Raw genomic sequence first — 25,985 nt, forward strand, 5'->3', positions numbered from 1 at the left:
ACCCATTATATTAAAAACAGATAACATTTGTTCGCTGGTGGGGTAACGTGTAGCGTGACATGAACCCAAGATCCCGGTTGAGGCCGTCCTCATGGGTGCGGAACTTGGCTATCAATTTCTGCTCGACGATTTTGCGTTGTCATGTGTCTCGAAGGCCGCCTTGGAGTACGCTTACCCGAAGGTCGGTGGATGAATGTCCATGACTGCTGAAGTGTTCCCCGACTGGGAGGGAACCCTCCTGTTTGGCGATTGTTGCGCGGTGTCCGTTCATCCGTTGTCGCAGCGTCTGCATGGTCTCGCCAATGTACCATGCTCTGGGGCATCCTTTCCTGCAACGTATGAGGTAGACAACGTTGGCCGAGTCACAGGAGTATGAACCATGCACCTGGTGGGTGGTGTCCTCTCGTGTGATGGTGGTATCTGTGTCGATGATCTGGCATGTCTTGCAGAGGTTACCGTGGCAGGGTTGTGTGGTGTCGTGGACGCTGTTCTCTTGAAAGCTAGGTAATTTGCTGCGAACGATGGTCTGTTTGAGGTTGGGTGGCTGTTTAAAGGCGAGTAGTGGAGGTGTGGGGATGGCCATAGCGAGGTGTTTGTCCTCATTGATGACATGTTGAAGGCTGCGGAGAACATGGCGTAGTTTCTCCGCTCCGGGGAAGTACTGGACGACAAAGGGTACTCTGTTGGTTGCGTCCCGTGTTAGTCTCCTGAGGAGGTCTAAGCGATTTTTTGCTGTGGCCCGTCGGAACTGTCGATCGATGAGTCGAGCGTCATATCCCGTTCTTACTAGGGCGTCTTTCAGCGTCTGTAGGTGTCCATCGCGTTCCTCCTCGTCTGAGCAGACCCTGTGTATTCGCAGGGCCTGTCCATGGGGGATGGCCTCTTTGACGTGGTTAGGGTGGAAGCTGGAAAAGTGGAGCATCGTGAGGTTGTCCGTGGGCTTGCGGTAGAGTGAGGTGCTGAGGCGCCCGTCTTTGATGGAGATTCGTGTGTCCAAGAAAGAAACTGATTCTGAGGAGTAGTCCATGGTGAGCTTGATGGTGGGATGGAACTTGTTGATGTTATCGTGTAGTCTCTTTAGTGATTCCTTGCCGTGGGTCCATAGAAAGAAAATGTCGTCGATGTATCTGGTGTATAGTGTTGGTTGGAGGTCTTGTGCAGTGAAGAAGTCCTGCTCGAACTTGTGCATGAAAATGTTGGCGTATTGGGGTGCGAATTTGGTCCCCGTGGCTGTTCCGTGTGTTTGGGTAAAGAACTGGTTATCGAAGGTGAAGACATTGTGATCCAGGATGAAGCGGATGAGTTGTAGGATGGCTTCCGGAGATTGGCTGTTGTTGGTGTTGAGTATTGATGCTGTCGCAGCGATGCCGTCATCGTGGGGGATACTGGTGTAGAGTGCCGAGACGTCCATCGTGGTGAGAAGTGTTCCTGGTTCAACTGGTCCGTGGGTACTGAGTTTTTGTAGGAAGTCTGTAGTGTCGCGACAGAAGCTGGGGGTTCCCTGTACGATGGGTTTCAGGATGCCCTCGATGTATCCAGAGAGGTTCTCACACAGGGCTCCTTAGGTAAGGAGACCAAACCTGCACACAGTACTCCAGGTGTGGTCTCACCAATTGCAGTAAGACTTCCTTACTCTTGTACTCCAACCTGCTTGCAATAAAGGCCAACATACCATTTGCCTTCTTAGCTGTTTGCTGTACCTGCATGTTAATTTTATGTTTCGTGGACAAGGACACACAAATCTCTCTGAACACCAACATTTAATAGTTTCTTACCATTTAAAAAATATTCTGTTTTTCTAATCTTCTTACCAAAGTGAATAACCTCACATTTCCCCACATTATACTCCATCTGCCACCTTCTTGCCCACTCACTTAACCTGTCTATATCCCTTTGCAAACTCTCTGTGTCCTCCTTTCCCACCTTACTTTCAGCTTTCCAGCTTACTTTCCCACCTGGCTTTGTATTGTCAGCAAACTTGGATACAATACACTCGGTCTCTTGTCTAAGTCATTAATATAGATTGCGATTAGCTGAGGCCCAAGTACTGATCCTTGCGGCTCCCCCCGAGTTACAGCCTGCCAACCTGAAAATGACCCATTTATTCCTACTCTCTGTTTTCTGTCTGTTAACCAATCCTTTATCCAGGCTAATATATTACCCCCAACCCCATAAGCCCTTAGCTTGTGTAACAACTTTTTGTATGGCACCTTATTGAATGCCTTTTGAAAATCCAAATATACTATATCCATTGGTTCCCCTTTATCTACCCTGCCAGTTACATCCTCAAAAAACTCTAGTAGATTTGTCAAACATGATTTCCCTTTCATAAAACCATGTTGACTCTGCCAAATCATATTATGATTTTCTAAGTGCCCTGTTACCACTTCCTTAACAATGGATTCCACCATTTTCCCTACGACTGATGTCAGGCTAACCGGCCTGTAGTTCCCTGTTTTCTCTCTTCCCTCCTTTCTTGAATAGCGATGTTGAAGTTGCGACCTTCCAATCCACTGGGACCGTTCTAGAATCTAGGGAATTTTGAAAGATCACAACCAATACAACCACTATCTTTGCAGCCTCCTCTTTTACAGCCCTCGGATGTAGGCCATCAAGTCCAGGGGATTTATCGGCTTTTAGTCCCATTAGTTTCTCAAGTACTTTTTCTCTACGGATATTTATTACTTTAAGTTCCTCACTCTCATTAGACCCTTGGTTCCCCATTATTTCTGGTATGCTTTTTGCGTCCTCTATTGTGAAGACAGATACAAAATACTTGTTTAACGTCTCTGCCATTTCCTTATTCTCCATTATAATTTCTCCTGTCTCTGCCTCTAAGGGATCCACATTTACTTTCGCTATTCTCTTCCTTTTTAAATTCTTGTTGAAGCTCTTACAATCTGTTTTTATATTTCTTGCTAGTTTACTCTCATATTCTATTTTCTTCCTATTTACCAATTTTTTGGTCATCCTTTGCTGGTTTCTAAAACTCTCCCAATCCTCAGGCTTACTACTCTTCCTGGCAACATTATACGCCTCTTCTTTTAATATAATACTATCCTTAACTTCTTCAGTTAGCCACGGATAGATCATTTTTCCCGTTGAGTTTTTATTTCTCAATGAAATATATATTTGTTGAGAATTATGAAATATTTCTTTAAAGGTTTGCCATTGCTTATCTACTGTCATATCTTTTAATCTAATTTCCCAATCTACCTTAGCCAACTCGCCCCTCAGCTATGTAATTGGCTTTATTTATGTTTAGGACTCTAGTTTCGGACTTAAGGAGGTCACTCTCGCACTCAATGCGAAATTCTATCATATTATGATCACTCTTCCCCAGAGGATTACTTACTATGCAATTACTAATTAACCCTGTCTCATTACACAGGACAAGATTTAAAATAGGCTATTCCCTGGTTGGTTCCACGACGTATTGTTCTAGAAAACTGCATTCCATGAACTCGTCCTCCAAACTACCTTTGCCAATTTGATTTGTCCAGTCTCTTTGAAGATTAAAATCCCCCACGATTATTGAATTACTTTTGTTACAAGCTCCTATTATTTCTTGATTAATACTCTTGTCCAACAGTATAGCTACTGTTAGGGGGCCTTTTGACGACTGCCACCAGTGTTTTCTGCCCCATATTATTTCTTATCTCCACCCATACTGATTCGACTTCCTGATCTTCTGAGCCAAGAACCTTCCTCACTACTGTCCTTATGTTATCCTTTATTATCAGGGCGACACCCCCTCCTTTTCCATTTTGTCTATCATTTTGAAACATCAAGAACTCCGGAATATTTAGTTCCCAACCTTGCTCACCTTGCAACGTCTCTGTGACGGCTATTAGATCAAACCCATTTATCTCTATTTGTGCCATTAACAGCAACAACTTGCATTAATATAGTGCCTTTAACATAGTAAAACGCCCCAAGACGCTTCACAGGACCGTTATCAAACAAAATTTGACACTGAGCCACATAAGGAGGTATTAGGACAGGTGACCAAAAGCTTGGTCAACGGTGTACATTTTGAGGAGCGTCTTCAAGGAGGAGAGGTGTAGAGAGGCGGAGAGGTTTAGGGAGGGAATTCCAGAGCTTAGGGCCTAGGCAGCCGAAGGCACAGCCGCCAATGGTGAAGCAATTAAAATTGGGGATGCGCAAGAGGCAAGAATTGAAGGAGCGCAGAGATCTTGGAGGGTTGTAGGGCTGGAGAAGGTTTGAGGAGGAGGGAGGGTCAAGGCCATGGAGGGATTTGAAAACAAGGATGAGAATTTTAAAATCGAGGCATTCCCAGACCGGGAGCCAATGTAGATCGGCGAGCACAGTGGTGATGGATTTGGTGCGAGTTAGGATACGGGCTGCAGAGTTTTGGATGAGCTCAAGTTTATGGAGGGTGGAAGATGAGAGTCCAGTCTGGAGGTAACAAAGGCATGGATGAGGGTTTCAGCAGCAGATGAGCTGAGGCAGGTGCAGAGGCGGGCAGTGTTATGGAGGTGGAAGTAGACGGTCTTGGTGATGGAGCGGATACATGGTCGGAAGCTCTCTGGGTCAAATAGGATGCCACGGTTGCGAACGGTTTGGTTCAGCCTCAGACAGTGGCCAGGGAGAAGGTTGGAGTCGGTGGCTAGGGAACGGAGTTTGTGGCAATGCCCCATGAATCGTCTATTTTGTTACGAATGCTTTGTGCATTCAGGTGAAGCACCTTTAATTTTAACTTTTTAACATTTTTCCTTGAATTAACCTTATTCGCCGATGCATTATTATCATTAAACTCTCTGCTTATCTTTACCCGAATTGCGACATTGCTCTAATGCTTTGACTTTTCTCTTTACATTTCTAAATTTCCCCTCACCTGAACCCTCCCCCTACTTTCTTAGTTTAAAGCCCTATCTACAGCCCATGCTATTCAGTTCACCAGGACATTGGGCCCAGCCCGGTTTAAGTGGAGCCCATCCCAACGGAACAGCTCCCTCTTTCCCCGGTTCTGGTGCCAATGCGCCATGAATCGAAACCCCTGTCTCCCTCGCCATTGTTTGGGCCAGGCATTTAACTCTCTGATCTGCTTGACTCTATGCCAATTTGCACGTGGTTCAGTTAGTAATCCAGAGATTATTACCTTTGAGGTACTGCTTGTTAATTTAGACCCAAGTTCCTCAAACTCCCTCAGCAGGGAGGGAGTTTGATTGCCTTGGCAACGGGCAGTTGGAAAGACTTTCTGTAATCACCAGGTATTGTTCTGTGATTTATAAATGCGAAAGGTTCGAGGATTTCTTGACATTCACCTGAGGAAGGAGGAAGCCTTCGAAAGCTTGTGATTTTCAAATAAAATTGTTGGACTATAACTTGGTGTTGTAAAATTGTTTACAATTGTCAACCCCAGTCCATCACCGGCATCTCCACATCATCCCTCAGCAGAACCTCATTCTTAGTTCTACCTGTCATTGGTTCCTACGTGGACCATGACAACTGGATCCTCCCCCTCATGCTCCAAGTTCTTTTCCAGCTATGAGGAGATATCCTTAACCCTGGCACCGGGCAGGCAACACAGCCTTCGGGACGCCTCGTCGCAGCTGCAGAGAACAGTATCTATCCCCTTGACTATACTATCCCTTACCACTACCACATTCAAAAATGCATTTACTTTTCCACACTCAACTGGTTTCCCTGAATACAACAAGTTACAAAGAATGATCAAGAAGCAAATCAGATCGCATAATTTCGAAGAGTCTTATTAAGCCAAGTGTAGCAGTACTGTACACAAATTAAGTGGGCAGGTAGATCAATGAGCTTTTTGATGAAGAAACCAACAACCAGTAAGTCTGTGAAAACTTGAGGTCTATGCATACTTACTTTGCCATGTCTCTGGCCAGCTGCATGAAGTGTTCCCCATCAGTAGGTGGCAGAATGTTAAGGATGCGCCTATACCCATCCATAGCTAGCTTGTGTTCACCCAATTGTTCATACAGGCTGCAACGCTCCCACAGGTACCGGACGTTTGTTGTGTCGTATTTTATGGCTACATGTTAAAAACATGTACAATAAATAGTTCATACAGTTTACTCTTTTTGTCCATACAACTACAAAAGTGAAATTCATGTAAATAATGGATTATAGATAACTAGGAATTGAGTGACAAGACTTCAGCTCACATAAGAACATAAGAAATAGGAGCAGGGGTAGGCCAATCGGCCCCTCGAGCCTGCTCCGCCATTCAATAAGATCATGGCTGATCTGATCCTAACCTCAAATCTAAATTCATGTCCAATTTCCTGCCCGCTCCCCGTAACCCCTAATTCCCTTTACTTCTAGGAAACTGTCTATTTCTGTTTTAAATTTATTTAATGATGTAGCTTCCACAGCTTCCTGGGGCAGCAAATTCCACAGACCCACCATCCTCTGAGTGAAGAAGTTTCTCCTCATCTCAGTTTTGAAAGAGCAGCCCCTTATTCTAAGATTATGCCCCCTCGTTCTAGTTTCACCCATCCTTGGGAACATCCTTACCGCATCCACCCGATCAAGCCCCTTCACAATCTTATATGTTTCAATAAGATCGCCTCTCATTCTTCTGAACTCCAATGAGTAGAGTCCCAATCTACTCAACCTCTCCTCATATGTCCACCCACTCATCCCCGGGATTAACCGAGTGAACCTTCTTTGTACTGCCTCAAGAGCAAGTATGTCTTTTCTTAAGTATGGAGACCAAAACTGTATGCAGTATTCCAGGTGCGGTGTCACCAATGCCTTATATAACTGCAGCAATACCTCCCTGTTTTTATATTCTATCCCCCTAGCAATAAAAGCCAACATTCCGTTGGCCTTCTTGATCACCTGCTACACCTGCAAACTAACTTTTTGATTTTCTTGCACCAGGACCCCCAGATCCCTTTGTACTGCAGTACTTTCCAGTTTCTCGCCATTAAGATAATAACTTGCTCTCCGATTTTTCCTGCCAAAGTGCATAACCTCACATTTTCCAATATTGTATTGCATCTGCCAAATCTCCGCCCACTCACCCAGCCTGTCGAGATCCCCTTGTAGGTTTTTTATGTCCTCCTCACTCTCTACTTTCCCTCCCATCTTTGTATCATCTGCAAACTTTGATATGTTACACTCGGTCCCCTCCTCCAAATCGTTAATATAGATTGTAAAGAGTTGGGGACCCAGCACCGACCCCTGCGGAACACCACTGGCTACTGGTTGCCAGTCCGAGAATGTACCATTTATCCCAACTCTCTGCTTCCTGTTAGATAACCAATCCTCCACCCATGCCAGAATATTACCCCCAATCCAGTGATTCTTTATCTTGAGCAATAATCTTTTATGTGGCACCTTGTTGAATGCCTTCTGGAAGTCCAAATACACTACGTCCACTGGTTCCCCTTTATCCACCCTGTACGTTATATCCTCAAAGAACTCAAGCAAATTTGTCAGACATGACTTCCCCTTTGTAAAGCCATGCTGACTTTGTCCTATTAAATTATGTTTATCCAAATGTTCTGCTACTGTCTCCTTAATAATAGACTCCAAAATTTTACCCACCACAGATGTTAAGCTAACTGGTCTATAATTTCCAGCCTTCTGCCTACTACCCTTTTTAAATGAGGGTGTTACATTGGCAGTTTTCCAATCTGCCGGGACCTTTGCCGAGTCCAGAGAATTTTGGAAAATTATTACCAAAGCATCCACAATCCCCACTGCCACTTCCCTCAAGACCCTAGGATGGAAGCCATCAGGTCCAAGGGATTTATCCGCCTTGAGTCCCATTAATTTACTGAGTACCAATTCCTTAGTGATTTTAATCGTATTTAGCTCCTCCCCCCCTAGAGCCCCCTGTTTGTCCAGTGTTGGGATATTGTTAGTGTCCTCATATTTTTGCACACAAGTTGTGCAAGAATTTTTCAGTTGGCATGATAGTTACAGAAATATTGTGGGATTTAATGAACATATCACAAATATTTTTGGACAAACCAAGCAGAAATTAAATACATTCCTATCTCCATCTTTAGATTACTGATCGAAAACTTAAATGTCCTATCATGCAATAATGAAAAGAAATGCTGACTTTCATGCAATTTCATTTTCACAATGACAGGTTTGCAGAATTACAAAAAGATCACACCTAGTGCAGCAATAATTCTGTTTTCAGAAATGCAGGAGCGATGACTGGGCCAGGATTTTCTACATTTAATAAAACCAAGTACCTCAGTAGAGCTAGGATTGGAAGTTTGATTGATATTGACCTTGGAGCTCAAGACTATCAACCTTTCAATTGAAATCAGATGTTAGAAATATGATTGAAGATTCTGCACAATGGATTTTGAAGTACATGGTCTGACACAAAGGAAAGGTTTTAATTCATGGCAGTAGGGCCAAAGTCAATAATTGAGAATAATTTGAATAATCCTGGGCATTAATGTAGAAAAATATTTAATAAACAAATCTAGCTGTACATCTCCCATGTCCAAAATCATTATCCTGAATATTCAGAGACTTATTATAAGATACAAAGTGCTAGCTCCAATGCTGGAAATTTAGTAAACGCTACACAAAGACCCGCCATTAAAATTTGAAACTCTTTTACAACAGCAATAAAAGATACTGGCTGGACACTAGTATCTATGATGGTGGGTACCTCGGGAGGAGGCCGAGTAGGATCTTCTATTTGGCACATTTGGCTGAAGATACATGCAAACATTTAAGCCTTGTCTCTTGCAGTCACTTACTGGGCTCCACCATGGCTGAGGATGGGGATGTTCAAGGAGCCGCCTCCTCCTATTATCTGCCTGGTGGTCCACCACCATTCTCAACTCTATGTGGTATGGCCAGAGAGGTTTGATCTGATCTGTTGATTGTGGTACTGTTGAACTCTATCTGCTGCTTAGCATGCTGTGTGGTAGCTTCACTAGGGTAGTACCTCATTCTGCTTCTGGCACACCCTTCTACACTCCACATTGAACCAGGGTTGGTCTCCTGGATTGATGGTGATCACAGTGTTAGGGATGTGCTAGATCATGAAGTTACAGATTATTGTAGTATACAATTTTGCTGCTGCTGATGACCCGCAGCAACTCATGGACGCCCAGTTTTGTGCTGCTTAGCATGAATGTAGTGCCACACCACACAATGGAGGGTGCCCTCACAGTGAAGACGAGACTGTGCGGTGATCACTTCTGCCAATGTAAAAGTGGACTGACGTGTCTGCAACGGGTAGGTTGGTGAGAACGGGGTCAAGTAGATTTATTCCTTGTGTTGCTTCCCGCACTCTGACACAGGCCCAGGCTGGGAGTTGTGACCTTCAGGACTCGGCCAGTTTGCTCATTGAAGTCCCCCACCCAGAGTGCATTTTGTGCCCTTGTTTGCCTCAGAGCTTCCTCCAAGTGATGTTCAACATGGAAGAGAACTGATTCATCAGCTGAGGGAGGGGGTGATAGGTAGTGATTATCAGGAGGTTTCCTTGATCATGTTTGACCTGAAGCTATGAGACTTCATGGGGTTCGGAGTCAATGTTGAGGACTCCGAGGGTCATTCCCACCTGACCCGCTGCAACACGACATACCCTGGGGATGGTGATGGAGGAGTTGGGGATGTTGGCTGATGGCTATGATTCTGTTAGTCTGACTACGTCAGGCTGTCCAAAATTGAGCACCATGTTAGTGAGGAGGACTTGCAGGGTTGACTGGAATTACCGTAGTCTCATCCTGATATGATGCATGGGTCATTGCCAATAGGTCCATCCGATTTTGTAGCAATTGTTAACAACTGAGAGACCTGCTAGATCCCTTCAGAAGATATTAAAGAGTCAACCATATAGTGTGATACTGCAGTCACATATAGACCAGACTGGTTAGGGATAGCAAGCTCCCTTCTCTGAAGGGCATTAGTCAACCAGTTGGGTTTTTACGACAATCTGGTAGTTTTTGTGGGGTTTTTTTGGCGCTAGCCCAGAAGTTACAACATTCATTGAATTCAATTTCATAATTTGCCATGGTGGAATTTGAACTGACAACCACTGGGTTATTAGTCCAGTAGCATAACCACTGGGCTACTGTATACATACAAGCTCTAATTTCTACCTAAGAAATGAACTTACAGTACCTTTTGAATAACAGAAAATAGCCTGTTTGATATTGTCTTGTTCAAGGGACATTTCAGCCAATTTCACCCACTCCTCTGGGTCGCTGGGATTCAGATGAGCTGCAATTAGTCCAAACTGCAATGATTTTTCCATGTCTCCTTGATCCTCATAAATCATTGCAAGAGTGGAAAAGGGCTCATAGGCAAGAGGGGCTGGAAAAAAGAAAACAAAGTGATGAAATATGTACCAAAAGTGAGAATGTTTTAATCGGTACATGATCAGTTATTTCATTGTTTATGCTGTCGATAAGTGGCCTATTACAGTAAACTGCTCGTGATGTCACAAAACTTCTTACATTCCAACTTTTTAAATACCAGAAAAATAATTTTTAATCAATCTCCATCCAAATTAAATAAAATAAACAGAATATGCAAGTCTGTAAAGTCCATATAAATTTCAGTGGTGAGGAACATCTACATAAGTTGTGACAGTTACAACATCATTGCCAATGATATGCTGCAGCACAGTTGCCCACTATAGATCGTTATTGTCACTTTATGAAGTAAAATTTACAATCCAAAATAAAATAATCATTTAGAATTTTTGTAAATGAAGTGTAGCAAAATTTGATTTTGAAACATTTTCTTCAACTGACTAATTCTTGAAGGTCCTACAATGGCCTGTAGCTGTCAACAAAATAAGCCCTGTGTTGTTTTTTTTAATATAAAACTCATTTAAAAAAAAACACAAGATGGTTGGCTTCCACAAATCTAAGGCGAGGTGTTGACACGTTTAATCAATTAGCCACATGCCTTTTGTTAAAAGTAATGAGCAACGGGGAGGAGGGTAGAAGAGAGGAAGGGTGCTCAGAGCGAAATGGCAGACAAAATTTAAGGCGGACAAGTGTAAAGTACTGCACGTAGAAAGAAAAATAAGGGACACACGTACTGTATGAATGGTGCTGAAATAGCTACGGGTGAAGCCAAGAGAGACCTAGGAGTCTTAGTAGACAAGATATTCAATAGGTCCAAACAATGCAATCAACAATGCCAACAGAATGTTGAACTATACAGCCAAAACAGCAAGTCAGAGGAAGTTGTGATCAAGTTGTGCACGACCACACCTCGCGTACTGAATCCAGTTCTGTTCGCTGAGACAAAAGGGAGACATTCAAGCCCTGAAGACAGTGCAGAAAAGAGCCACAAGACTGATGTCTAGTGTCACAGGTCTGCGTTATGAGGGAAGATTGGAGAAACATGGGCTTTTCAGCCTGGAAAGGCGCCATCTAACAACTTAACTGTGCGTGAACATCTATCCAATAGCGATCATAACATGATCGAGTTCAATGTAGTGTTTGAAAGGGAAAAAAGTGAATCAGCTGCTAAGATTCTAGACTTGGGAATGCCGACCTCAATGGGATGAGACAGAGACTGTCCACAGTAAACTGGGCAAATCTGTTAATGGGAAAAACGACTGATGATCAGTGGGAAATGTTTAAAGAAACATTTAATGAGATACAGAACCGGTTTATACCCCTGAGGGGCAAGAACTTTACTCGCCATAAAAAACAGCCATGGACAACTAAAGAGGTAAGGGACAGTATAAGACATAAGGAAAGGGCATACAAAAAGGCAAAAAATGGCACAGATCCTGGCGAATGGGAAAGATACAAAGATAAACAAAGGGTCACAAAACAGATAGTAAGAGCTACAAAAAGAGAGTATGAAAAGAAACTTGCAACGGATATCAAAACCAATACGAAGAACTTTTATAGTTATATTAGGAAAAAGAGGGTGGTCAGGAGCAGTGTTGGCCCCTTAAAAATTGAAAGTGGGGATATTGTCATTGACAATGGGGAAACGGCAGACATGCTGAACGATTACTTTGAGTCAGTATTTACAGTCGAAAAAGAGGATAGCATGCCGGAAATCCCAAGAAAACTAATATTGAATCGGGGACAGGGACTCGATAAAATTAACATAAGTAAAGCACTAGTAACGAAGAAAATAATAGCACTAAAGAGTGACAAATCCCCAGGACCAGATGGTTTCCATCCCAGGGTTTTAAAGGAAGTAGGTGAGCACATTGCAGATGCCCTAACTATAATCTTTCAAAGTTCTCTAGATTCAGGAACTGTCCCTCTAGATTGGAAAATTGCACATGTTACTCCGCTTTTTAAGAAAGGAGAGAGAGGGAAACCAGGGAATTATAGACCAGTTAGCCTAACATCTGTTGTGGGGAAAAAGCTGGAGTCTATAATTAAAGATAGGGTGACTGAACACTTCAAGAATTTTCAGTTAATCAGAGAGAGCCAGCATGGATTTGTGAAAGGTAGGTCATGCCTGACAAACCTGATTGAATTTTTTGAAGAGGTGACTAAAGTAGTGGACAGGGGAATGTCAATGGATGTTATTTATATGGACTTCCAGAAGGCATTTGATAAGGTCCCACATAAGAGACTGTTAGCTAAGATAGGAGCCCATGGAATAGAGGGAAAAGTACGGACTTGGTTAGGAAATTGGCTGAGCGAAAGGCGACAGAGAGTAGGGATAATGGGTAAGCACTCACATTGGCAGGATGTGACTAGTGGAGTCCCGCAGGGATCTGTCTTGGGGCCTCATTTATTCACAATATTTATTAACGACTTAGATGAAGGCATAGAAAGTCTCATATCTAAGTTTGCCGATGACACAAAGGTTGGTGGCATTGTAAGCAGTGTAGATGAAAACATAAAATTACAAAGCGATATTGATAGATTAGGTGAATGGGCAAAGCTGTGGCAAATGGAATTCAATGTAGACGAATGTGAGGTCATCCACTTTGGATCAAAAAAGGATAGAACAGGGTACTTTCTAAATGGTAAAAAGTTAACAACAGTGGATGTCCAAAGGGACTTAGGGGTACAGGTACATAGATCATTGAAGTGTCATGAACAGGTGCAGAAAATAATCAAGAAGGCTAACGGAATGCTGGCCTTCATATCTAGAGGACTGGAGTACAAGGGGGCAGAAGTTATGCTGCAGCTATACAAAACCCTGGTTAGACCGCACCTGGAGTACTGTGAGCAGTTCTGGGCAAAGCACCTTCTGAAGGACATATTGGCCTTGGAGGGAGTGCAGCGTAGGTTTACTAGAATGATACCCGGACTTCAAGGATTAAGTTACGAGGAGAGATTACACAAATTGGGGTTGTATTCTCTAGAGTTTAGAAGGTTAAGGGTGATCTGATCGAAGTTTATAAAATATTAAGGGGAACAGATAGGGTGGATAGAGAGAAACTATTTTCGCTGGTTGGGATTCCAGGAGTAGGGGGCACAGTCTAAAAATTAGAGCCAGACCTTTCAGGAGCGAGATTAGAAAACATTTCTACACACAAAGGGTGGTAGAAGTTTGGAACTCTCTTCCGTAAATGGCACTTGATACTAACTCAATTGCTAAATTTAAATCTGAGATAGATAGCTTTTTGCAACCAAAGGTATTAAGGGATATGGGCCAAAGGCAGGTATATGGAGTTCGATCACAGATCAGCCATGATCTTATCAAATGATGGAGCAGGCACGAGGGGCTGAATGGCCTACTCCTGTTCCTATATGTTAAGGGGATGGAAAAGGCAAATTACAAGAGTAAAACAAAGGAACAGGTTCTTCGATACAGTATGACTGAGTATTTTAATAATATGGTAAAGTATGTATATGTGTGGTGCCTAGAAATTCAGTCCAGAGATTACAGAACAAACATTTTCTGAATGTGGGATAAAACAAACAAACTGAATGTTTTATGGAGAACATAAAACACATGAGCAGGGGTGGAAAATCTCTCAATTAATTCTAACAATTTCATTGCTTGATAGCAACATTCTGAATTCATACTTGGGTATGCCAGTCACAACAACTTCAATGACTTTAGAGATCGATAACTTTGCAGGTTAAAGTTTGACCTTCAAACATTACATAAACCAAAACACTCTTGTACCTTGTCTAATGATTTCCATACACATCATCACAGCTTCTTCACGGTCTCCTCGTGCAAACCTGATATTAGCTTCTCCCATGAGACCTCTTAAAGCTTTAGGGAGTTTACTCCGAGGACGCCTCTCCTTAAAAAAAAAATTAGGTGGGGGGGGGGGGGGGGGGTAGAAAAACAAAAAGATAAAATCCCAATTTTTCATATTTATGTAAGGTCTATATAGTATTTAATATTGAATCAATTTTCCACATGTTGAGTTTTTGAATGTACATGAAGTCCAGAGTGTAAATAGACCATTTGACCCATTAAGCTCACTCCATGGTTATTCGATATCATGGACATCCAGCAACTACCACCCCTACTTTAAGCAAAATCAAGTTCACACGCCTACCTCCTCAGGAAAAAACATCAAACAGTGCTATTAATATGCCTGTAACTCTCATGCATCCTTCTCAACAGATGCCAATCCAACTCCCATTTAATGGTCTTAATTGACCCCAAATCAACTGTCTTCTCTGGGAGTTGATTCCACATTTCCACTATCTTGTCGGGGATTATTTTTTCCAATCTCTATCTTTACTTAAGGCTTGTAAACTTTGTAATTGTGTCTACTTGTCCTATTCTCATTGTTCAAGTTAAATAGCTGCTTACTTCAAGCATATCTTTCATTATTTAAAAACCTGTATCATGTCTTTTCTAAACCTTCTATTCTCCAGCAAAAATAAGTTTAGTTACTCGAACCTTTCTTTATAACTTCTAAGGTCTGGAATCTTCTGGGTCATTCTTTGTAATGCACCTACATCTTTTTTGAGATAGAGTGACCAAAACCACACATCATAGTCTGGTACACAATAAAATATATAAAGCTTGGGATGACAATGAAAGGTGCAGCATTTCCTAATTTTACCCGTTTTAAAGATTTACAAAATAAAGGGTAATGGATATCTGGGAGAGATTCCTAAGCAGTAATACAAACAAAAATTCCAGACGACGTCAAAGGTTTATGAACTCCAAAATTTAGACTAAAGTCTCAAATCATACCACGGTATCTATTGTTGTTAATAATACATATGGTATATAATTTACATTTCTATAGCACTCATTAGCACTTTATGTCGACACTGGTTATCAGTGTGCTCCATGTGCCAGTTAATTTTAAATCTTAAAAGAAGAAATACATGTATTCTTGTGACATTCAAATAAAGAAATTAGATACTAATCCTTGTCAAATTAGATTGTGCAATATCACTTCACTTTCCTGTCAAATCATATTAAACACACCATTAACTTATTTCAGAGTTGGGATGATTTTGAAAAGCCATTCAAGCTTTGCCCTCTACTTTAAATCATCTCATGCCCTCAATGCTTGCAGCACCTGCAAATTTCAAGTGATGTTCCATATAACCATATGGTCATTTTTCTAGAACCAAATTTAGATTATCAATCAATAAACTTTCAGTAATGACATCATAATTATTTCTTACGGGACAAAGTGATCATGTAACAGCTGCATCAAACATCTTTGCTGTCATGTCCACAACAGCTTCTGCGAGAAAAAAGTGTAATGAAATAAACAGATATATGTAGGTACTGTTGTGAGTGTAAGGTTATGTGCCTCTAACTTCTGTGGGACTCTCCTTAATGTTACACGACTGTCAATCAACTACTGTTTATTTGAATTTTCACTGCAATTCCTAGTATTCTCTACCATGTGGCATTGCACCGATGCATTTGCTAGAGCACAGTGAGCATCTTAGTAAAGGTGAGTGAGTGTACTTTACTTTTTCCAGGCCCTGCTGTCCATCCTGCCTACAAAAATAATTTATGAACTTCACCGAATGTCACCCCGACAGTCTCAGAGACCCTACCATGTTTTTCCCAATATATCGATGCCAATCTCAGCTCAACAACTCTCATGAACTTTGGCCTGACAGCGTTGTTGCCTCTGCTGCACTGTGAGCTGACAGATTCCCGAACCTAGACCTGACATTCCATCTAAGCCTCTCCCTGACGGCCATTGCTCCCTGAAAGCTCTGCCGCTCTTCAACCCAACAGCCGTCCCAAATTCTGGCCCAATGAGCTGCCTCAGCATTTCGAAGATGGCCCTGCTTAACATCACCCCTACGGTCTTCCGTACTTTCCGATCACCGGTGGTACGCCAGGTTGAACTGGAGCCAGAGGTTGTCCAAAATGAGGAATAATAGTATCTCGGTTCACAAGAGAACAATACCCTCCTGGCATCAGGGGTGCAAAATGTATAGATCAAGCTTGTTCCAGCGCAATGATATGTAGTTTACATTGGTATATCATCTCGGTGCGGGGTGGTGGGGGGGGGGCATTGTTGAAGCAACGTCTATGAAAAAAAAACATTTATGTTTGTGTCTTCATATTACTGAGGTACAGCAATAAACAGGTTACTTCAGCTGGCCTTTCTAACAACAAGTATAGGTATAAAGCTTCTACAGAAAGGGGCTTGGATCATTTAAAAATAATTTTGTAAAACCCATAGTAAAGATTCACTGCCAACTCTGTCAGTAAGCATGTGTTCCCAATATAAATTAGCAATAACATCTGATTTGTAAGAGATAATTGACCCCGCTGAGCTGCTACATAGACAGGCCACCCTCTCCCCCCCTCCCCTGGTTTTGTCCTGTACCCCATCTATTTTGAAGGCAATGATTCATGCTAGGGTACTACTTCAAAGGCAGAGATCCCTCCAGCATCTTGCTCAGATTGGTCATTGTTCAGGTGGGTCTGGTTAATGGTATTAGCAGGATATCTAGCTGTGCAAGACATCACAACTGAGCCAGATCTCGTCTTTGCCCACCATCTACAGACAGACATGTCCAGCAGAGGTTACTGGAAGGCAATTAGCAGCGAGAATCTTAGCTTATATTTTTTTCTTCTTACCCCACATACCCCATCCCAGGGTGCTAAAGACCAATTCTTGGGCCAAAATTAGTTTGGTCAGCCTAGATCAGATATTGAACTTGGTAATGTCACTGGTCTGTATAATGCCATTCTGGTTCTTGCTTAATTATGCTGCTTTGATTGATCTCTATCGTAGCCTAGTTGAGAGCAGGGAGGTATGAAGCAGTTACATGAGATTTGTTTTCTGCTGGATCTCCTGATTCTGTGACTGTCACCCCAGCTAAATCACTATATGATGGCCCGAGCATACTCTCCTCAGCACAACAGTGTCCCTGAACTCTGGCCCAATAGCCTTGGCCGCCTCAGCAATTCGTAGATGGGATCCCAAACTTGGGATGGATGCCCTGCCACTTACCAGTGTTTATTCGGATGGGACCCTCTCCCACTCAGTTATATTTTGTGGACAGGACCATCAACCATTCAGCTACATTTTGTGTATAGTCCACCCCCCACCCTGAGCAGCATTATGGTCCATTGAACTCTCCATCATCTTGTGGATGCCCCTGGAAACAAAGCAGCATCTTGTGGATGCCCCCGCCCATTGAGCATCATTCTCTGTGTGAGGAGCAGACCTTTCTCTACCTTCCCAGCTGGGCAGCATTTTGCACATCGCAAACAAATTTTACCCAACCTTTCTCTGCTCCCCAGTGAAGAGGTTTCCTGACCACCCACCTCTTCTCTCACTCTTCACCATATCTCCCTCCCATCACCCTGTCCCTCTCCTTTACCCCGTTTCTCCGTCACCCCTTCTCCCCATCTTATTGCTCTCCCTCTGTCCCCCTCTCTCCCCTTCTCCTTCCTATCCCATTCTCCTTTCTCTCCCTCTGCCTATTCCCACTCCATAACCCTGCTTGTCCTGAATACTGCACCTGGTCTTCAATCTCCGTTTGCAAAGTCATGGGCCACACACACACAGAGCTGTAAATCTCCACAGTGATCTCATTTCAACGTTAAGATGCTTGAGTTTTGCTCTTGTGACTTATGACATCATTTGAAATCTCCATGGATTACTTTTCTTTGATCACTCCCTTATTCTTTATATTATAACACAGAGGCATTGGACAAATTCTATTTCCTTCCTATAATATGGACACCAGAACTGTGCACAATACTCCAAGTGTGGTCCAACCAAGGTTCTATACAAGTTTAATGTAACTTCTTTTCCTTTCAATTCTATCCCTCTAGAAATGAACCCCAATGCTTGATTTGCCTTTTTTATGGCCTTATTAACCTGTGTCGCTACTTTTAGTGATTTGCGTATCTGTACCCCTAGTTCCCTTTGCTCCTCTATGGAGTGCAGGAACAGAGAGACCAGGGGGTAATGTGCACAGATCATTGAAGGTGGCAGGGCAGGTTGAGAAAACGATTAAAAAAGCATATGGGATCCTGGGCTTTATAAATAAACTCGCTCACCTGACGAAGGAGAAAGCCTCCGAAAGCTTGTGATTTTCAAATAAAACAGTTGGACTATAACCTGGTGTTGTAAGATTCCTTACATTTATAAATAGAGGCATGGAGTACAAAAGCAAGGCGGTTATGATGAGCCTTTATAAAGCACTGGTTCGGACACAACTGGAGCATTGCGTCCAATTCTGGGCACCGCACTTTAGGAAATATGTGATGGCCTTAGAGAGGGTGCAGAAAAGATTTACTAGACTGGTTCCAGGGATGAGGGATCTCAGTTATGTGGATCGACTGGAGAAGCTGGGGTCGTTCTCCTTAGAGCAAAGAAGGTCGAGAGGGGATTTGATAGAGGTGTACAAAATCGGGAGGGGTCTAGACAGAGTAGATAGAGAGAAATTCTTCCCATTGGCGGAAGGGTCAAGAACCAGAGGACACAGATTTAAGGTGATTGGCAAAAGGACCAAAGGCGACATGAGGAAAAACTTTTTTTAAGCAGCAGGGGTTATGATCTGGAATGCACTGCCTGAAAGGGTGGTGAAGGCAGATTCAATTGTGGCTTTCAAAAGGGAATTGGATAAGTACTTGAAGGGAAAAAATTTGCAGGGCTACGGGGAAAGGGCGGGAGAGTGGGACTAACTGGATTGCACTTGCAGAGAGCTGGCATGGGTTCAACAGGCCGAATGGCCTCCTTCTATGCTGTGATCATTCTAAGATTCTATCCCTTTTAGACTCTTATTATCCAAGCAGTACGTGGCCTCATTCTTCCTACCAAAATGCACCACCTCACACTTGTCTATATTGGAATTCATTTGCCAATTCCATGCCCATTCTGCAAGTTTATTGATGCCCTCTTACATTTTGATGCATTCTTCCTTTGTATTAACTACACCCCCCAATTTGGTGTTATCCGCTAATTTTCAAAATGTCCTTCTGATTCCCGAATCCAAATTGTTAGTGTAAATTGTGAACAACAGTAGTCCCAGAACCAATCCCTGTGGAACATCACTTCTCACCTTTTACCAGTCTGAGTAGCTACCCTTAACCCCTACTTTCTGTTTTCTGGTTTCTAGCCAACTCTGCATCATTAATCCTCTTTGGTGAACTATGTCCAGTATATAAAAAGTGCATTAGTACTTAGCTGTACTAAAATACATTTTGTTTGCTATGAGTGAAGCAATATCTTTGTCTTACAGCACACTATCTTAGACAGCTCAAATTACTTATGTTTAAACCATAATTTGGAAGCCTGAACCATTGAATATGGCTATGAAAAAACCTTAACGCAAACTACTGTGTTATGCCAAGTTAATTCGGGTGACACACACAATCTTAATAAACTCTCATCTACAGGCAAACACTTCTTTCAGCTTCAACAAACATCTTGTTTCTCAAGATAACCACCGTTCAATATGACAATCCACAAGAGAGAAAAAAAATTAATTAGTTTCTTTCTCAAGCAACAGCAAACTGAACTCAGCATCCTTTCAGGATCATCTTCCATCCAACAGCCATACTCACACTATTTAGCACAACAAACTTGAAAAACAATTAGGCAAAGGTTCATTGAATAAAGAAAATATTTCAGGAAAGATCTGGACCCAATTTAATAACTTATTACAGGGCCATTTTCCTCAGAAAATATTTCTTGCATTCAACTAATCTCAATGTCGTATTTTCTGTGTCCAGAGCATTTTGATTCTGCTCACCCTTTGCATTTTCTTATGTTCTCGGTGTAGCTCCATTTCCAAGGCAAAAACCTCTCCAGCAGATAGCTGTTCACTTTGTTCCTGATCCTCCTCCTCCTCCTCCTCCTCATCATCACTTACACGATCACCAAACATTGAAGCGAAAACTCGATGGACAGACTTACTGACACCATCAGAGGTTTCCTCTGCAGAATAAACAATTGACTATTTTGTATCCATGTTTGTTTTTAAAAAGTTGAACATTCATAACCTGATTTAAAATAAAAGCAGGACAGTTAACAATTCATCACTCAGTGTATTTTATAACATACATCAGACTTTTAGCCTTTTACACGCAATGGGAAATGTAGCTTCTTCGCTTACTTTCATTTCCCAATACACCAGAGTTATTCAGGTATCATAAAATCATCTGCCATTTTACAGTACTAATCCTGTCCCAATTTACAAAATGAAATTTCTGAAGCTTCCATTGCAGCCAGTCCAAGACAGAGAAAGCAAAGAAATTGGTGCAGGATAACTTTTTCCACTGGGCTGACACTTCATAACAACAGTGACTATACTTGAAAATAATTCATATAGACTGTGAAGTGCTTTTGAATGTCCTGAGGATGTGAAAGGCGCTATACAAATGCAAGTTCTTTCCTTCGCTTACATGTCTTATGTTTCATTTTAATAACATTAGTTACGATCAAGTGTTTTACAACCACTTTACTATTATAGACCACAAGCAAAGTCCATTTAACAAGACAGTGTAAATCATATACATTTTACATAAGTGTGCTATATGTAATTAGTACTTCCTATTCCCAGTAGTAAGTTAGGGTTCTGCTGATGTGCATGAAAGCATCCATGATAAAGGACAGCTGAAAATATGACCTTATGTCTGAACAAGACAAAGGGTAACAAGTTAAAGAGGACACATCAATATGGGGGAAAGGTACATGCGATATAAAGTGCTCACCCCGCCCCATATCATTTCAGAAGAAAAAAAGTTATGAAATTCTTCTTCTACCCTCTAGGAGGAGTCACCAACTTTCTTTTCTCTCCAACTGAATACTGGAAATCATACACATCGGGCTCGATTTTACATGTAAATTGCGGGTGCGTTGGGGGTGGGGGGGCTGCGAAAATGTCCCCCTGGTCTCCCCCTCTTCACCCCCCGATGTTCCCCCGATCTTTCACTCTACCCCCCCCCCCCCCCCGACCCTGATCGTCCACTCTCCTCCCCCACCCCAATCTTCCACTCTCCTCCCCCCCTCACCCCGATCTTCCGTTCCAGCACTGGATGACATCTCGCTCTCTCTCTCTTTCTCCCCCCCACTCCCCGCCCCATGTTGCAGCTCCTGTCAATCAGGCTGGCTGCCGGGCGCAAAACCCGGAAAGCACTTCAATCACCATCAATTATGTTGCGATCCCATCAGCAACGGTAAGTTTTGTTTATTCGGGTTTGCCACGTGCACCTTCACCCAGTAGCTGCCAACCCGCCACCATTTCAAAATTGAGCCCATTGTGTTTCAGTGGTAGCGGATTTACGTGCAGGTATATCAGCAAGCAGTTCTCACTGCTTCAGCAAAGATGAGCACCTGCTCAGTCCCAGAACTGTCAGCACTGGTAACAAGGTAACAATCAGCACTGGTCAAGTACATCGGAATATCCAAACAATACTGAATTTCCATGTTCTTGCTGTATCCAGGATCAGCATGCAGAGTGGAAAGGCACTCATTACTGCAAAAGTAGCTACTCATCAATAGACCTGCTGCATTAAGCAGCTGAGGAGGTCTTCGCCTGCTTTAAGACTCAAAACCACACGTGTTTCCAGCTGTCCTCTCAGGCCTTGCAGGAAATGCATGGGTATCATTGTTCTAGTATATCTTTCGTCAAAACAATCAGTTAACCTGTTGCATGCACAGCCCTAGTATATCACACATGCAAATGAGACAACATGTAAAGATGTGACTCAACGTTGACAAGTGTTGATGTTAAAAATATCTTAAGGTTGTCCTTTCACATGGTTTACTCAGAATGTGGTCTGATGCTGGTCTATAATGGCAAGCATCACGGTGACAAATCTTTGCCTTCTGTGCAATGCAAATGCTCCTAAGTGCTGGTGGCATATGAGGTTCCCACCTCCCCCAACCAACCCCAACAGTTTTCACCAAAGAGCCCTTTCCATCAAGAATCATCTGTAATAGCTGCTACAATTCCCGAGGAAACTCCAACAAATGTAACCAAGATGCCCATTCTTAGGCATCAACATTAAGCACATCCGCTTGGAATGATCAGTGTACAACCTTGTTGCTTGCATCAGGTGTCAAGCAACTCCAAGGTTATATCAGAAAATGTCTATTGATGTTGAAAATATTAAGTGACTTCACAAAACATTTTCCTATTTTTTTTCAAGTAAATGCATTAAAGTAGGCCTGAATGGTATGATGAAAACAGTAACACAAATATTCCGGTGAAGTTTCAATCAATGAGAGATGGTTGAGAGCACACTCGAGAAGGTGGGCGTTTTGTTCGACTGAGGGGGGGGGGGGGGGGAATGGTCTTAAGCTCTAAAAACTGGGATGTTGATCAATGTCAGTGCGCACAAATGTCGAAACGTCTTTAAAGGGGAATACCCCTTTACGGCATTTCCTTAAAATGGGACTCTGGACCAGCTCAACTCCATTTTTCACTACCCTCCTTCCAAACATTATGTAGAGTCAAGTAGAAGTATTGCTTTCTACATTTTCCCTGCAACAATCCTCCCCCCCAAACTCTCATTCCTCTGACTCCAGTCTCCTGTGCTTCTACCCAATCACTGAATTGGCCCCACATTCTGGAATTCCCTCCCGAAACTCCTCCATCTCCTTCTCCTTTAAGGCCCTCGTTAAAAACCCACCTCTTTGACTAAGCTTTTGCTCACACTTCCTAACATTTCCTTCTTAGGCTTGGCGTCCATTTTTTCTAAGCCACTGTGAAGAACTTTTGGATGTTTATCTGCGTTAAAGGCACTATATTAATGCAAGTTGTGGTTTTAAATCAAAAACATCACGCAGACAGATGTAAACACTACAAATGTAATCCACATCACATCACAGCAGAGCTGAATCTTTGTCAAATAATAACTTACAATACACAAATTGTAACATTTAAGTGAATAAGTTAGAACATTTTTAAGTTTTCATTCTGTGTATCTACTATACCGAGCATCTACACCAGCTTGCCTGAAAAGTGGTACTGGCATGAATCAACCTTTTTCTAAATTAGATTAACAATCTACCTGAATCGTCTGCCTGTTGCTTGGCACGGCTCTTTGACGCTTTGGGTGGGCCATCCTGATCTTCTGCTGCAGTGATTTCTCCCTCATCTTCAGTCACCCCATCACCTATGGCTTCCTAAAAAAAAAACTTAGCATTCATCACATTTTACTCATGGCAAAAAAAATCATATATGAAAGGACTTTAAAAAAGATTGCACTTGATGCATATTATTATCCATTTCTTTTCCTATCCCCAACTATAAAAATTTCACAGTGCAGCATCTCACTAGCAATTTGAAGCTACCTGTTATCTCACATAAAAGATACCCAATTCAAGAGACCCTGAGTAAAGTTTTAACTGACCAAATCACTTTACATTCAGTTATATTTCAGATTCAGCACAAAATGCATATAATCCAAATGAAAAACACGTTTTGTCCCCATTCCTAAATGCTTTACATTTTATATTGTCTACCCATTTCCTAATTTCATCCAAGGACAGAAGCACGTATCAGAGATACAAGGTCCCTCCAAATTACACGGAAATGATGTATCTATAATAATAAATTAAAATCTTGCATGCAACACACATTTCTTGTAAATGTCACATTTACTTTGTGCAGCACTTTTCCATCACAGTATTTTCACATCATTTAAACCTACCTATACATTATACTTACATACTAATGAATCAGCCCAGCTCTGTCACCAAGGTAAATTATTGACCTGGTCAGGAAATTGGCTGAGCAGCTGGAGAAAGGATAATGGGCAGGTACTCAAATTGATAGGATGTGACTAGTGGTGTCCCACAGGGATCTGTGTTGGGGCCTCAACTATTCACTGTATTTATTAATGACTTAGATAACAGGATATGGAGCCACATATCCAAGTTTGCCAAAGTCACAAAGGTAGGCAGCATTATAAGCTTTGCAGCTGGAAGCATAAAATGACAGAGATATTAATAGATTAAGTGAATGGGCAAAACTGTGGCAAATGGATTTCACTGTAGGCAAGTGTGAGGTCATCCACTTTGGACCTAAAAAGGATAGATCAGAGTACCTTATAATGGTGAAAAGCTTGAAACAGTGGAGTCCAAAGAGACTTATGGGTCCATGTACATAGATCATTAAAATGTTATGGACAGGTACAGAAAATAATCAAAAAGACTAATGGAATGCTGGCCTTTATATCTGGAGGACTAGAATACAAGGGGATAGAAGTTAGACCACACCTGGAGTACTGTGGGCAGTTCTGGGCACTGCACCTTAGGAAGGATATGTTGGCCTTGCAGGGAGTGCAGCGTAGAATTACTAGAATGATACCTGGACTCCAAGGGTTAAATTACGAGGAGAGATTACACAAACTAGGGTTGTAATCCCTGGATTTTAGAAGATTAAGAGGTGATTTGATCAAAGTTTTCAAGATATTAAGGGGAACTGATAGGGTGGATAGAAACTATTTCCACTGGTTATGGAGTGTAGGACGAGAGGACATAGCCTAAAAATGAGAGCCAGGACTTTCAGGAGTGAAGTTAGGAAACACTTGTCCACAAAAAGGGTGGTAGAAGTTTGGAACTCTCTTTCCCAAACAGCAGTTGATGCTAGTTCAATATGTCAATTGAGATTGACAGATTTTTGTTAAAAACAAAAGAAATTGGAGCTGGAATAGGCCATCCGGTCCCTCGAGCCTGCTCCGCCATTCAACAAGGTCATGGCTGATCTTCTACCTCAACGCCATTTTCCTGCACCATCCCCATATCCCTTGATGTCTTTAATATCTAGAAATCTATCGATCTCTGTTTTGAATGTACTCAATGACTGAGCCTCCACTGCCCTCTGGGGTACCCCACTAGTCACAGTCTGCCAATCTGAAAAAGACCCGTTTATTCCTACTCTCTGTTTTCTGTCTGTTAACCAATACTCAATCCATGCCAGTATATTACTTCCAATTCCATGTGCTCTTACTTTGGTCTATCCCCAAAGGTGTTAAGGGATATGGGGCTATGGAGTTAGGTCACAGATCAGCCATGATCTCACTGAAAGACGGAACAGGCTCGAGGGGCTGAATGGCCGACTGCTGTTCCCACGGTCATTTATATGATTGCTGTTTGAGGGATCGTGCTGTGCTCAGACTGGCCGATTTGCTTTCCCACATTGCAAAGACTAAAAAGTGCTCGAGTCCGAATCCTTCTCCTCTCACCCGCTCTCGGACTTTCCTCTCCTCTCGGAGTCGTTCAAATTCCTCGAACGAGATCTTTCCCTCCAAGTAGTCGATGAGCTCGGGACTGAAACCCGACATCATGAACCCGGAGGTCGGACGAGTTGGAGGCGGACGGTCCGTCGGTCGATCGGTTCGCTCACTTAAACGGGCCGGCGGAGATTCGAGGCCGCGATTTAGTTCCCAGTGCGCGATGGCGTCCTTCTCTGTTCCATCCAATCTTGTTTTTGCATCGAGTAAATTTAATCGCTACAGGGTTCGTATGTGAGAACTTTTAAACGTTAATCTCTAAAGAAATTTATAAATTAATTTTTGATTGTTCCTCATCCATCTGACAATTTATCGTGCACAGCACCCAGTTCAAATGTTGACGTGATCTTTTGTTGTACTTTATTGTGCATTTTCTTCAAAACTAATAAACTTAAAATGTCAAATTA

At 42.4% G+C, this 25,985-nt stretch overlaps 1 protein-coding gene across 1 annotated transcript in view; it reads right to left on the bottom strand.

Moving 5' to 3' along the window:
• gtf3c3 (general transcription factor IIIC, polypeptide 3) overlaps window positions 1-25,688 on the bottom strand; it is a 62,397-nt gene extending 36,709 nt beyond the window's left edge. Inside the window, exons 1-6 of the mRNA XM_067987775.1 lie at window positions 25,531-25,688; window positions 23,353-23,467; window positions 20,088-20,272; window positions 14,053-14,176; window positions 10,102-10,293; window positions 5,857-6,022 (exon numbers count right to left, since the gene is read on the bottom strand). Of these exons, the coding sequence (XP_067843876.1) occupies window positions 5,857-6,022; window positions 10,102-10,293; window positions 14,053-14,176; window positions 20,088-20,272; window positions 23,353-23,467; window positions 25,531-25,632 (884 nt within the window). The 5' untranslated portion in view covers window positions 25,633-25,688. The remainder of the gene's footprint in view (window positions 1-5,856; window positions 6,023-10,101; window positions 10,294-14,052; window positions 14,177-20,087; window positions 20,273-23,352; window positions 23,468-25,530) is intronic.
• Between the last annotated feature and the right edge of the window lie 297 nt (window positions 25,689-25,985).

Source organism: Heptranchias perlo, chromosome 7, assembly GCF_035084215.1.
Source record: "Heptranchias perlo isolate sHepPer1 chromosome 7, sHepPer1.hap1, whole genome shotgun sequence".
Taxonomy (NCBI): domain Eukaryota; kingdom Metazoa; phylum Chordata; class Chondrichthyes; order Hexanchiformes; family Hexanchidae; genus Heptranchias; species Heptranchias perlo.